The 14,426-nt window shown below is 42.2% G+C and overlaps 1 protein-coding gene across 2 annotated transcripts in view; it reads right to left on the minus strand.

Moving 5' to 3' along the window:
- Positions 1-3,576: 3,576 nt before the first annotated feature.
- Positions 3,577-14,426, minus strand: part of mthfs (5,10-methenyltetrahydrofolate synthetase (5-formyltetrahydrofolate cyclo-ligase)) — an 88,457-nt gene continuing 77,607 nt past the window's right edge. For both annotated transcript variants that reach the window (XM_059639293.1, XM_048562521.2), the window contains exon 3: positions 3,577-4,120. In XM_059639293.1, coding sequence (XP_059495276.1) covers positions 3,897-4,120 — 224 coding nt within the window. In that variant the 3' untranslated portion in view covers positions 3,577-3,896. The remainder of the gene's footprint in view (positions 4,121-14,426) is intronic.

A 14,426-nucleotide genomic window follows, 5' to 3' on the forward strand; every position in this document is an offset into this window, starting at 1 on the left:
CCAAACCTTCATTTTCGCTCTGGCCATATTTGAGTTCGGCAGCGACCAACATTCGGGAAGCATATGATATCAGGTGTTCCTCTCCAATGGTCCACCAGTGAGCCAACACTACCCCTTTACCACGTGAAGAGACATGGCGTGTCAGCACCACATCTCACTTGCGATCACAGTGGGCCAAAGCCTGAGGCAAGGACAGCTGGTTTTTGAAGTATCTAAAACGGTACCTCTTCATTAAACGCCCATTTCCAAGACTGACCTTTTCCTCTAGCTGGTGTACAGGTGCCAAGATGGATGCCAGGTTATGTATGAATTTTCCATAATAATTCACCAACCCAAGGGAAGACCTCAGCTCTGGGACTGAAGAGGAGCTGGGGCATCTTTCACTGCCCTCACTTTATTTTCCAATAGGTGCAACCCTGTCTTGGCAATTCTGTAGCCCAGGTACTTACTTGGCACGCTTGGAACACACGTTTTTCCAGTCTGAGGCTTATACGTGCCTGGGAGAAATGTTTAAGCAACATACCCAAGTTCCCCAAGTGCTCTTTATTGTTCTTCCTGGTTATGAGCACAACATCCAGGTGAACAGCAACCTAGGATAGACCTTGTAAAATGTTCTCCATCATCTGCTGGAAGAGGGCACAGGCTGATGATACCCCAAGTGGCAGGCTTGCCTATTGGTACAAAACCAATACGTATGGGCATTAAGTATGGCATACATCTAGTCATGATAGCAGGTACGCATGGTTCATGTCCAGCTTCATGAAGACAGCACACCCCCACCACTTTTACATACAAAAATGCTCTATGCAAGGTGTTAGGTATTTATCCAGCTCCAATAAGTGGTTTAACATTTGCTTAAAATCCCCACAAAGGCGAACTGACCCATCAAGCTTCATATCGGTCTGTCCAGTACTGCCCATTCCACAAACTATACTGGTTTCAGGATTCCTTTGCTTTCCAGTCTCCCGATTTCTGCCTCCACTTTACACGTAAGGTAAATGGCACTGGGCAGCCTTTGCAGAATCACTGAGTTGCTTCCTGGCCACCTTACATGTTGACCTTGGTTCCTTTGGTATTCCTTTGACCTTCCTGAAAAACATCTAATTATTCAATTCAGACTTCATTTAGGCAGCCATTTTCTAATCAAAAAATGTTGAGCCAATCAAAGTGAATCTTTCTTAACCAATTCCACCCTCTTGAGCTTGGGCCTGAGCCTTTTACGACATTCAGTGGTAATTGTACTATCTGCTTCTCATATGAGACCGGAATTGAAATCAAACACTTAATCTATTATGGTTCCCTAAGATACATTCTCAGTCTAACCAAAGTCTTACACAAACTTAAGGGTTTGAATCCAGCATTAATCACATTAAAGACTGGCTCTGTAATCACTGATATTGGCCTCCGTTAAAAACGAGCGACCATTTAACTCGACATTTATTTTGATTGGCTCTGATTTGGATATTGCTAATCATCTGCAGGTCGACTTTCCACAGTGCACTCTCCTGGATACTAGCCTACGAGTTCTCTTACTCAATCCAGGCCTAGTGGGACGAGTGACATAATCTGCTTACGGGCAGTAACTACAGTGGCTTGCAGGCCTGGATTTTGAAGGATATTTTAGCCATTTGGCTGAGGTACACCTTGTTTTGGGGTTTTGCTGTGGGCTGACCTAGGATCCCTCCGCTCAGCATATGTCCTGCGTGAAGCTCTACAATTGCCTACACTCAAGTGGTGTTTCCCAGGCTCAGCCTGGGGAGGGCATCCACTCCAGCTGCCTACTCTGTAGCTCACACTTTCCATTTGCCACGTTTTCTAATGACAAAACCAGTTGTAATGCCTGTTTGAAGTCCAGTTGGAACTCAGCTAGTAGACTCCCTTGCTTGGTTACATCATTAATTCCATACACAAAACAGTCTGTCAGCATCTCATTCAAGAATAACCCAAAATCACATGCCTCTGCCAGTCTCCTTAATCTCATCAAAAACCTCTGTATAGACACCCCTGATCTTAAACTGTCGAATAAAATCAATAGCATCTCAGAATTAGAGGAAATTTGGCGTTATAATATCCCTTAACTAAATCTGTGGACTCCTGAAAGATTTTAGTATCTGGTGCCTCATGGAAAGTTAGGCTACTAATAACTAACGATGCTGAGAGTCCACAAGCAGGCAGAAAAATTCCTCCTTGCTTTTCATCTGCCTGGAAAAACAAGCACTTTCCACAAATTGGGCCCAGGCTTTGGCAGTAGGATCAAATGATTCAAGCTTCCCAAATAAACACATTGTACCAAAAAAATACTTACTCCAACTCAAAGACGACTGTTACAAGTGAATTTTCTTAAGCAGCAAAGATAGTAGGAACTGCAGATGCTGGAGAATCATGAAATAACAAGGTGTAGAGCTGGATGAATACAGCAGGCCAAGCAGCAAAGGAGCAGGAAAGCTAACATTTTGGGCCGAGACCCTTCTGAAGAAGGATCCAGGCCCGAAACGTCAGCCTTGCTACTCCTCAGCCTGCTGCGTTCATCCAGCTCTACACCTTGTTTTCTTAAGCAGCATCCTGTTTTCTCTCGTCACCAATGAAACAACTCCATGGAGGCTGGATTCCCATCACCAAGTTGCCCTTTACTTCCATATGTACAGTTCATAGTGTCTGACCAGCTAGTTCAGAGCCAGTCCCTAAAGTGAGGAGAATCTTTAAGTTGCCTGTTTATATCTATCAGCCAGGACTCCCTGATTGGCCTAGGTTAACAGCCACTTCAGGGAACTCATTCTCAATGAGATCCAACTGATCAATCTTGCTCCAATCACTACAAGGTGATAGCATCTGTTCTTTAAAGCTAGATTAAATAGCCAGGAGTTCATGCTTGTCTCTCCCTCCTTTTTATATGTTTTCATGTGGTGCCCAGAAGAGGGCATAACACAAGTCTTTTATAGAGCTTCATCCTAACCTCTTTGCTTTATCAAATCTAGGATCACATATGTCGTTTTAACTGATTTATCGATTTTTCAATTTTTCCATGACACCTTCAATATTTTGTGCATCAACACCCCAGCTAGGGATTTAGTATAGTGCTAATGTTACTGGGCCCAGAATTCAGAGACCAAGCATAATGCTCTTAGGTTCAACATTCAAATCCCTCCATTGCAACTGACGGAATTTAAATTCAATTATTAAAAGAAAAAAATCAGAAAATAGTTGCAGTAACGATAACAATAAAACAATCATTGATTACGTAATGCGAGTGCATGATAGATCTTAAGCATTAACTTTGCTTTCTTTTTACCAATGCTGTCAGACCTGCTGACTTTCTCCAACAATATCGGTTTCTCATTCAAAATTTTTTTTGCTTTATTTTAGTTGCGTTAGACTAGACACAGCTCAGTTTTGGGCACGATCAATCAATAACTCATTTGTCAAAATACAATGAAGGATGAGGATAGAAGTGTTGAAGAGGAGCAGCAAGTGACAAAAGTATGACAGAGATTGGTTCTAGAGTTAATGAGGTATTTTCTGCCCAATTTCTCCAGAGACAAGTAGACAAGTTAAAACACAGTGCAGCAGGTGCCCACATTCATGAAGCAAATATTTTATTAAATCACAAAATTAAAGATGAATTACATTTGGATAAAAATATAGACATTATCATTGTTTTTGACTGCTTTCTGAAACAAAAGGTACAAAATTTGCTCATCAGTTTTACTTATCATTAATATTTGCTACAACAAATAATTACCAGAAAAAAATCATCAGTTTCCTTTTTTAAAAAATAAAAATTATTTTCCTCTTCAAATGGAATTGATGCATGATTCTCTTCACTTACGTGACCAATTGCCGTGTAATATTTAGAATGAATCCCAGCTCTGCTCCTCTGCACTTTTTAATGAACTCAACTATGGGGAATCATACAATACCTCATCAATTTGCTTATCAGTTTCAACCACAGGGATCTGGTCACAGATCTGTTCCTTGAAGGCCAGAGCAATGGTGTAGGGTCTGCCCTTTGGATGATGCCAGCAACGTTCCAGGTAAGTATCATAATAACCCTTCCCTCTGCCCAGTCTGTTTCCATGTTTGTCAAATCCCAGACCAGGCATCAGGATCAGATCAAGCCCTCCTGTTCAAAAGATAAATAATGGTAATTTCATTATTTTACAGCAAAAGCTAAAGACAAAATCCAAAAGAATAAATTTGCAGTAACAAATATATCCTAACTTTCTTTTTCAAGATAACAAAGTGTGGAGCTGGATGAACACAGCAGGCCAAGCATCATCTTAGGAGCAGAAAAGCTGATGTTTCGGGCCTAGGCCCTTCATCAGAAAAGGGGGATGGGGAGAGGGTGAGGGGCGGGGATGGCCCACTCTCTCCAGGACTCCCTTGTCTGCTCCACACTCCCCTCCAACCCCACCATACCCGGCACTTTCCCTTGCAACCGGAGGAAGTGCTACATTAGCCCGCACATCTCCTCCCTCACCCCCATCCCAGGCTCCAAGAAGACTTTCCACATCAAGCATATGTTCACCTGCACATCTGCCAATGTGGTATACTGCATGCGCTGTACCTACCCGTTGTGGCTTCCTCTACATCGGGAAACCAAGTGGAGGCTTGGGGACTGCTTTGCAGAACACCTATGCTTGGTTCACAATAAACTACTGCACCTCCCAGTCGTGAACCATTTCAACTCCCCCTCACAGTCCTTAGACGATATGTCCATCCTGGGCCTCCTGCAGCGCCACAACAATGCCACCCGAAGGTTGCAGGAACAGCAACTCATATTCCGCTTGGGAACCCGGTAGCATAATGGTATCAATGTGGATTTCACAATCTTCAAAATTTCCCCTACCCCCACTGCATCCCAAAATCAGCCCAGTTCGTCCCTGCCTCCCTAACAGTTTCTTCCTCTCACCTATCTCCTCCTCCCACCTCAAGCCGCACCTCCATTTCCTACCTACTAACCTCATCCCGCTCCCTTGACCTGTCCATCATCCTGGACCGACCTATCCCCTCCCCACCTATACTTACCTCTACAGGCTCCATCCCCGCACTTTAACTTGTCTGTTTCCTCTCCACCTATCTTCTCCTCTACCTATCTTCGATTTGCCTCCCACTCGTTCCCTACTTCTTTCAGAACGCTCTCCCTTTTCTGATGAAGGGTCTAGGCCCGAAACATCAGCTTTTGTGCTCCTAAGATGCTACTTGGCCTGCTGTGTTCACCCAGCTCCACACTTTGTTATCACGGATTCTCCAGCATCTGCAGTTCCCATTATCTCCGATACAATTTCTCTTTCAAGTGTTGTTTGTTACCTGTCTAATGTCTAATTTGTATTAGTTTGTTTATTCTTAAAACAAAATATGAGAAAGATAAGGGTCTCGGCCCAAAACGTCAGCTTTCCTGCTCCTCTGATGCTGCTGGGCCTGCTGTGCTCATCCAGCTCTACACCTTATTATCTCAGATTCTCCAGCATCGGCAGTGCCTACTATCTCCAAGAGAAAGATATAACATAGCTTTCAGATAGAAAGATGGAACTGTGTTATGATCCCTGTGGGAGAACTGCCGGCAACTGTAATCAGATTTACTAAGTGACTGAAATGTAGAAATTGCAAAATGTTTCCACTTTCTGAAATATTTGTTTTAATATAACTCAATCAACACAAATGAACTAATAAATAATATTTCAAATAAAAATGTAAATCATTGACACAGCAAAGGTATATCTTACACAATCGCAAGTAATACCCTTCAGCAATTACAGCATTATCTAACTAATAGTCCCACAATGCATAATTCTTTGTTCTGAGGCCCAAAATGCCCTCTCAAATGGACATAAAGGATAGCACAGCACTATTAAAAACAAACAGGGGAGTCCTGAGACTAAAATTGTGTCAGTGATAATGGGAACTGCTGATGCTGCAGAATCCAAGATAACAAAGTGCGGAGCTGGATGAACACAGCAGGCCAAGCAGCATCTCAGGAGCACAAAAGCTGACGTTTCGGGCCTACACCCTTCATCAGAGAGGGGGATGGGGAGAGGGAACTGGAATAAATAGAGAGTGAGGGGGAGGCGGACCGAAGATGGAGAGAAAAAAAGATAGGTAGAGAGGAGAGTATAGGTGGTGAGGTAGGGAGGGGATAAGTCAGTCCAGGGAAGATGGACAGGTCAAGGAGGTGGGATGAGGTGGTAGGTAGGAAATGGAGGTACGGCTTGAGGTGGGAGGAAGGGATGGGTGAGAGGAAGAAGGTGTGGACTTGTTGGGCTAAAGGGCCTGTTTCCACACTGCAGGGAATCTAACCTAATCTAAACCAGGTTAGGGAAGCAGAGGCAGGCTGGGCTGGTTTTGGAATGCAGTGGGGGGAGGAGACGAGCTGGGCTGGTTTTGTGATGCAGTGGAGGGAGGGGAAGAACTGGGCTGGTTTTGGGATGCAGTGGGGGAAGGGGAGATTTTGAAGCTTGTGAAGTCCACATTGATACCATTGGGCTGCAGGGTTCCCAAGCGGAATATGCGTTGCTGTTCTTGCAACCTTCGGACGGCATCAGTGTCGCATCATCGAGTGCTTTATAACTGTCTAAACTTTTCAATGTAGGAATTTAAATTGTGGCAATCATTTTGATACAGGACTCCGATTCCAAATATTAATAGAATCAAATGTTGACATGAGAGCATGACCAATATACAGAGAATGGGAATGATTCTTAGTAACATGCTTGCAAATCTTCAATCAAGAGAAAGTATAGGGCCAAAGCATTCTTATGTAAATCTGTTCTCATTTTAAAGTTATGCATTTGGTTGTTCTTATTATTAAACAGTACTTTGTCATGGCATTATGAGTCATATCATTAAGTATCAAAACTCTGAAGTAGATTTAGGCAATTTCTCTGCACCTCAGGCTGAGGTGCTAAGAGCTGTAAAACTAAGGTGCTATAACACCATGCTTTACAGTGAAGAGTTTAGCTATGCAAACTAATACGTTTGCACACGTAGTTTTTATGAAACGAGTACAGAAATTTACAATGAAAAGCAAGCAGTTCATGCAAAGAATGCCAAGGAATTTGCTGCTTCTATTTCTAACACAAAGTTTATTCCAAGTAAAGTGACTTCTTCTTTCTGGCTGCTACTGTACAGTAAAAGTGAATTTCAGTCTCAATTCCTGCCTAGAATTTGTCAAGCTGCTTGTCTGACTTCTAGAACTGAGTAAGCAGATATTCCTCCAATTAAATATTGAGAAACAATTATTTTGGTTTTACATACAAATTACGTTTCCAATCAAGGACTCTATTCCTCCCCTATGCAAGTGTTTAAGTTTGACCCAGTGATTTTGAAAATTAGCCACTTTTATGCGTGAGCTAAGCCTCCAACAAAATAATTGCCTCCATCACCCTTCCTTCTACATTGGCAACATGGCCCATCTCCATCTATGTTTCAACTCATCTGCTGAAATCCTCATTCATGCTTTCATTACCTTAAGCTTGCTTATTCCAACAGTCACGTGGTCAGCATCACATCTTGCACTCTCTAAACTTGAATTCCGCACATTCTTGCAGTCCGTAACCTAATCCACACAAAATCATATTTACCATCACCTGTTCATATGCCTACCTATTTTGGCTCTTATCCCAAATACTTCTGTACGGTTGTATTTATTTCATAATAGTACTGTTAAAACTTAAATGCCATGCCCATTTGAACATTGATTAGAATTCTATTTTTTGGAAGCTAACCACAAACATATGATGGATCAGTCAACAAAGTTAACTTGAGTTCGGTAGAAGTCATCAGAGATAACGGGAACTGCAGATGCTGGAGAATCCGAGAGAACAAAATGTGGGGCTGGATGAACACAGCAGGCCAAGCAGCATCTTAGGAGCACAAAAGCTGATGTTTCGGGCCTCGACCCTTCCTCAGAAAAGGGGGATGGGGAGAGGATTCAGCTCGTTCCAGCCTGCCTAACCTGTTCTTCCTCTCACCTATCCCCTCCTCCCACCTCAAGCCACACCTCCATTTCCTACCTACTAATCTCATCCCACCCCCTGACCTGTCCGTCTTCCCCTATATTTAACCTTGTTATACCTCGTCTGACCAAGAATGTTTGACAAACAGTTTTAGTCTGAATCTGACTAACTGTGGAGAACATGATGTTGACTTGTGTGACTGAATTTTGGGGCGGAATGGTGGCTCAGTGGTTAGCACTGCAGCCTCACAGCCACCAGTGACCCAGGTTCAATTCCAGCCTCGGGTGACTGTCTGTGTGAAGTTTGTACATCCTCCCCGTACCTGCCTGGGTTTCCTTCAGGTGCTCCAGTTTCCTCCCACAGTCCAAAGATGTGCAGTATTGGCCACGCTAAATTGTGCTTAGTGTTCAGGGGTGTGTGGGCTATAGGGGGATGGGTCTGGGTGGGGTGCTTCAACGGGTAGTGTGGATTTGTTGGGCCAAACGGCCTGTTTCCACACTGTAGGGAATCTAATCTTCTGTTTATTAACCACTACCTCACTGTTCACAAAATGTTGATAAATTGCACATGATGCTGAAATAGTCTGAAAAACCAACAGTTCAAGTTATTTTTGTCTTTGTTCATTGTTCACGCATTGAACGTGTGTGTAACTGAGCTACGTGCTTAAAATTAGTGGAACAGTGCCTGTGGTTTCCTGCTGCTGCTGTCTGAGAGAAGCTAAATGAAAGTCGATTACCCGAAGACCAAGCACCTCATGGTGACTGATTATGTGAATCTGCACTATATTTCCCCAAGTGTGAATGCCAAATGTGAAAAACAAAATGGTCAAGACTAACTACTCAAAGTGAAAGTCAGAGTGGCCCACAGGCTTGGAACCAGACATGAATGAATTTGGTTTGAAGTTTGGCCTCCCTGCATGCTACACTATTCAGGGCTATGCTAAGAACGAATGCCAGAGGCTACAGTTTCTGCTCTTGACTGCTGGTAACAAAGACATTTATAGAGGTTATATTTCATAAAACATCCTCAGGATGTTCCAAACAGAACAAAGAACAAAGAAAATTACAGTACAAGCACAAGCCCTTTGGCCCTGCAAGCCTGCACTGACATGTTGCCCATCACAGCTAAAACCCCCAACCCTTCTAGGGACTGTATCCCTCTATTCCCATCATATTCATGCATTTGTCAAGACCGTCTTTAAAAGTTACTATAATATCTGCTTCCAGTACCTTCCCTGGCAGCAAGTTTGAGGCACCCACACCCTGTGTAAAAACAAAACTTGCCTCATACATCACCTTTAAACCTTGCATCTTGCACCTTAAACTCATGGCTCCTGGTAATTGACTCTTCCACCCTGGGAAAAAGCTTGACTGTCCACTCTGTCCATGCTCTTCACGATCTTGTAGACATCGATCAGGTCATCCCTCAACCTCTGACATTCCAGTGAGAACAACCCAAGTTTCTTCAACCTCTCCACAGTTAATGCTCTCCCTACCGGGCAACATCCTGGTAAATCTTTTCTGTAACCTCTCCAAAGCCACCACGACCTTCTGGTAAACGTGGCAACCAGAATTGAACACAATATTCCAAATGTGGCCGAACTAAAGTTCCATAAGTAATACAATCAACAATAAATACGCAACTTATTTCTAACACAAAGTTAACAGGTGGTAAATACGGATAATAGACTTTAGAAGTCCTCCTGTCTTGAGATCTTTCAAAAAAAATCAAGAGGTAGTAAGTAGGGCATGAAGTGGAATCATTGAATCAAAGGAGGCCCTTCAGCCTACTGAGTCTGTACCACCAAAAATATACAATTACCTACACTAGTCCCACTTTCCTGCACTAGGTTCATTGCCTTCAATGTTATGACATTTAAGTGCTCATTCAAGTACTTTTTAAAAGGTTGTGAAGTTTCCCATCTCAACTACTCTCCCAGGCAGCACATTCCAAAACCCCAACATAATCTGAGTGAAAATCTTTTTTCTTAAAATTGCCTTCTGAACCTCCTGCTTTTTACTTTAAAATTATGATCCCTTTGTAACGACTTCAACTTCAGTGAACAACTGCTTTCTAATCACCCTGTACACAACCCTCATAATCTTATGCACCTCTATCAAGTTGCCCTCAATCTTTTCTGCTTCAAAGAAAACAACCTATGTTTGTCCAGCCTCTCTTCAGTTGAAATGTTCCAACTCAGGCAACATTTTGATGAATCTCCTTTGCAGCCCCTCCAGTGCAATCAGATCCTTTCCATACTGTGGTGACCAGAACTGCACATCGTACTCCATCTGTGGCTTAACCAAAGCTTTGGGTGGCTCCAGTGTAATCTCCCTGTTATTATATTCTATGCCATGAATGATAAAAGCAAATATCCTGTACAAATATCCTTAACCACCCTATTAACCTGTCCTGCGACCTTCAGGGGTCTCTGGACAAACACCCCAAGATCACGCTATTTCTTAATTTCCTCATGTCTTGCCATTCATTGAGTATTCCCTTGTCGCAATATTTCTTCCAAAGTGCATCACCTCACATTTATCAGATTAAATTCCATCTGCCACTCATCTGACTACCTGATCATTCTGTTTAAATTCCACCTGCAATTTAACATCTTTCTCTTCATGGTTGACCACCCCACCGATCATTGTCATTTGCAAACTTATTCATCATCACCCCTGCCATCCCCAACATTCTTAGATCCATCACTTATGAATATTTCAAACAATAAAAGACTCAGCACTAATCCCTGTAGTATGCCACTACACACAGGCTTCAATTACATAAACAACCTTCTAAAATCACCCGGTCTCCTCCCACAAAGCCAACTTCAGATCCAATGAGCCAAGTTACCTGGATTCCACGAGCATTCACCTTCTTTATCAGTTTCTTATATCGGACCTTATCAAAGCCCTTGCTGAAATGTATATAAACTACATCAACTACAAGACCCTCAACCAAACACTTGTTCACCTCCACAGTAAATTCAATTAGATTTGTTAGGCATGGCCTCTCTATGACAAAGCTATGCTGATTATTTGATGAAACCATGCATCTATTAAATAGAGATTAAGTTTTTCCTTCACTGTTTTCTTCAACACTTTCTTGGCCACTGATATTTGGCTCACCGCCTATAGTTCCATGGTCTATCTCTACCATCCTTCTTGTAAAGTGAAACCACATTAACTGGACTTCAACAGATCGACAACGAATATACTGAATGACAGAACATTCTCTTGGGGCTAAATGTTTTAATTCTCTCCCTATTTCTTGTTTATATGACTGTAAACAAGGAATAGGAGTAGGCCTTTAAAACCTTCAAGCCTGTTCTGCCATTTAAGTCCACAGCTGATCTGACTGTACAAAGTACGTGACTAACTTCTCCTGTAGCAGAATGGGCACCAATTTCAGCAGGTGAGAAAGGCAGAAGCAAAATCATAAATACAGGAGGAACTGGTTTCAGTGGATTCTCTTTTTAACTAAGTCCAATTGCTCCTCTAATGAAAACATTAATAAAATCCTGCTTAAAGCTGGCAACCTTACATACTATAGATTTCAGTCAGATATTAACAATGAGTAGAATCAGATTCGCACAAAAGGAATTTCGATCCTCCCACTGACCAACTGCTAGCATTCAGTCCTTCTCTTGCCTTCTTCTCTAGGTGCTGTTGACTGACTATCTCAGAGTCTTCCACTTGCCTGCTGCACTAGGCGTTGTGACTGCTTGTATCAGTGTTTGCCATTCACCTGCTCCTCTGGGTGCCATTGATTTCTGCATCAGCTCTCTTACCTGTTTCTACTAAATATTTTGTTTCTTGCTTTACCTGCAGTGCTAAAAAACAATTTCTAGATGATTCTACGCAGTCTTTTAGATTGCTTCAAATAATTATTTACATTATCTTTCCATTCAATGACCCACGTACTAGTTGAAGGCCTTGTGACTTCACTGTTTACTCTTTCTGATAGAACCATGGTCCCGGAATGAAGCCTATCCCAATATTTCCTTCATGTCCCAAGCTGGTGCCAGTGTTGCAAAAAGTACAATCCATCTTTCCTGCACCAGTCTTTCAGTCAGATAAAACTAATCTGTTTATTCCTATGCAAATCTGCATGTAGTTTAGGTGATAATCCAGAGATTATAAACTTTGAAGATCTGTTCCATAATTTAGCTAAATTAGTTAAAATGTCTTCAAACAGGGCTCCTTCCTTTCTCCTCAGTGCTCTTCCCCATGTTTCTGCTTCCAACAAGGATCTTCCAGATCTTTCTCCTAATCCTTTCAAACTGATTACAGGTCTCCCTCCCCAGGTACCAGGGTGACACACACCATTTGGGGCTGTCGATCCTGCTTGCAAAGATGTGATCTATCCACAGAATTATTTAATTATCTTTCACTACCACAACAGATTTTTCTCCTCCACTTTGGGAAGTTTTCTGCTCCAATGTGCTTTGGGCGTTGTTCTGGCTATCCTTCCAGTCCAGAGCTTTATCTATTACACACAAAACAGTGTACTTGATTTGTCCTCCCTCTATTTCAGTTTAAGTATGCAACAATTCAAAGGTGCTTTGCCAGCACTTTTTCAAGAGGAATTACAGATATGCAATCCATGATAGCCTGGCCTCTGACGTCTCTGTTCCTTGAATTAATATTTAATAAAAGTGACAATGTACTTACTGCTGCTACTGTTCAGAGTTATGGGCCAGACTAGACCCCCTGAAAGTATATTAAGAAGATAGTCTAGACCTTACCTTACCTCTAAAATAAGAAAAAGGTAAGTGGCTGCATTCCAGATGCAATTCATTTGGGCAAATTACTCAACATTGAGCAAAACACAATTTAACTAACTCTACTGACGTGCTTAACAAAATAATAGATGAGGTAACGATTATGAATTAACTATTACAATACAGTAACATAATAAAAAACGCATGCTTGGCAAAGTCAATAAAACAGATTGTCTCAAGGCAACTCCAGCAGCTCAGGAAGAAACACATCAAGAGAATTTGGAGAGTGTAGCAGGGAGTGATATACTGCAGCAATGGACCCAGCAACAACTGCTGTTAAGAAACTGAAATTCCTGTTTCTAGGAGGGTTTGGCTACACCACTTCAGGCTGCCTCTATTGTTCCAATGCTTTAAAAAAACCCAAGGCCTCACAAGCTGTTTACTTTATTCACTATCTTAATAAACAGCTCAGCACAACTATCTTAAAACCTCTATTTTAAAAATAAACAGGACAAAATAATTTCTTAAATCCACAGTATCATCACACGAGCTTCTTGAGCTTTGTTCATCCAGGCAAGGGGAGATATTCTATCACATGCGTGATCTGTGCCTTATAGATGACAGGTAGGCTTTGTGGAGCCAGGTGAGTTATTCATTAAGATTTCCCAGCCGCTGATCTCATGTGCTCATCTACTTAGCGATGATGTGGCTGGCCCAATTCAGGTTCTAGTCACTGATAATGCTAAGGCTGTTGAGAGTAGGGTATTCAGAAATGATAACGCAGATAGTTAGCTGGTAATATTAGTACTGCGTAAATGTTCTTTGTCACTTATCAGCCCAAACCAGAATATTGTCCAGGAATTGCTACATATTAATATGAACTGTTTCAGCAGTTTAGGAGTCACGAACAAGAGCACACGGTGCATCATGTGACCATCTAAGTCCTACCATATGATTGATTGAAGGTCATCGATGAAACAGCAGTGGGCCCAGGTCTCTGAGGAATTCCTGCAGAGATATCCTTGGGTGATGGTGTCAAGTCTCCTGGAACAACAGCTATCTTCCTGTGCATGCTAGATACAATTCCAAACAGTGGACCAAAAGACCAGAAAACATGGACACAGAAGTCAGTCATTTGGCCCATCAAACCTGATCCACCATTCAATGAGATCTTGGCTGATCAAATAGTTCTGAATTCCAAGCAAAAAACAAAGAACTGCAGATGTTAGAAACCTGGAGGAAAACAGAAACAGTCAGAGAAACTCAGAAGTCTGGCAGCATCTGTGGAGAGAAAGCAGAGTCAATATTTCAGGTCCAGTGATATTATTTCAGAGTAAAATTCTCAACTCTCACTTCCCTGTTTATTGCGCCGTAGCCCTCAATTCCTTGGCTGATTAGAAATCTCTGCCTTGAACTCATACTATAAGACACAGCATCTATAGCTCTCTGGAGTAAAAAATTCCAAGTATTCACTTTGACAGTGGCTATTCCTCCTTAGCACCGTCTCAAACGGCAGAAGCTCACTCGGGAACTATGCTCTCTGGCCCTAAATTATCCTACAAGGGGAAAACAACCTTTCAGTATCTACCTTGTCAAGCCCTTCAAGAATCTTATGAGGACAGGCCCAATCTACTCAACCTCTCCTCATAAGAAAATTCCTCCATGCCCAGAACAAACCTGTTGAATCTTCATTGGACTACTTCTATTCGCAGCATATCTTTCCTTAGGTAAAGGGACAAAACTATTCACAG

This window comes from Stegostoma tigrinum, chromosome 33, assembly GCF_030684315.1.
Source record: "Stegostoma tigrinum isolate sSteTig4 chromosome 33, sSteTig4.hap1, whole genome shotgun sequence".
In the NCBI taxonomy this organism is placed as follows: Eukaryota; Metazoa; Chordata; class Chondrichthyes; order Orectolobiformes; family Stegostomatidae; genus Stegostoma; species Stegostoma tigrinum.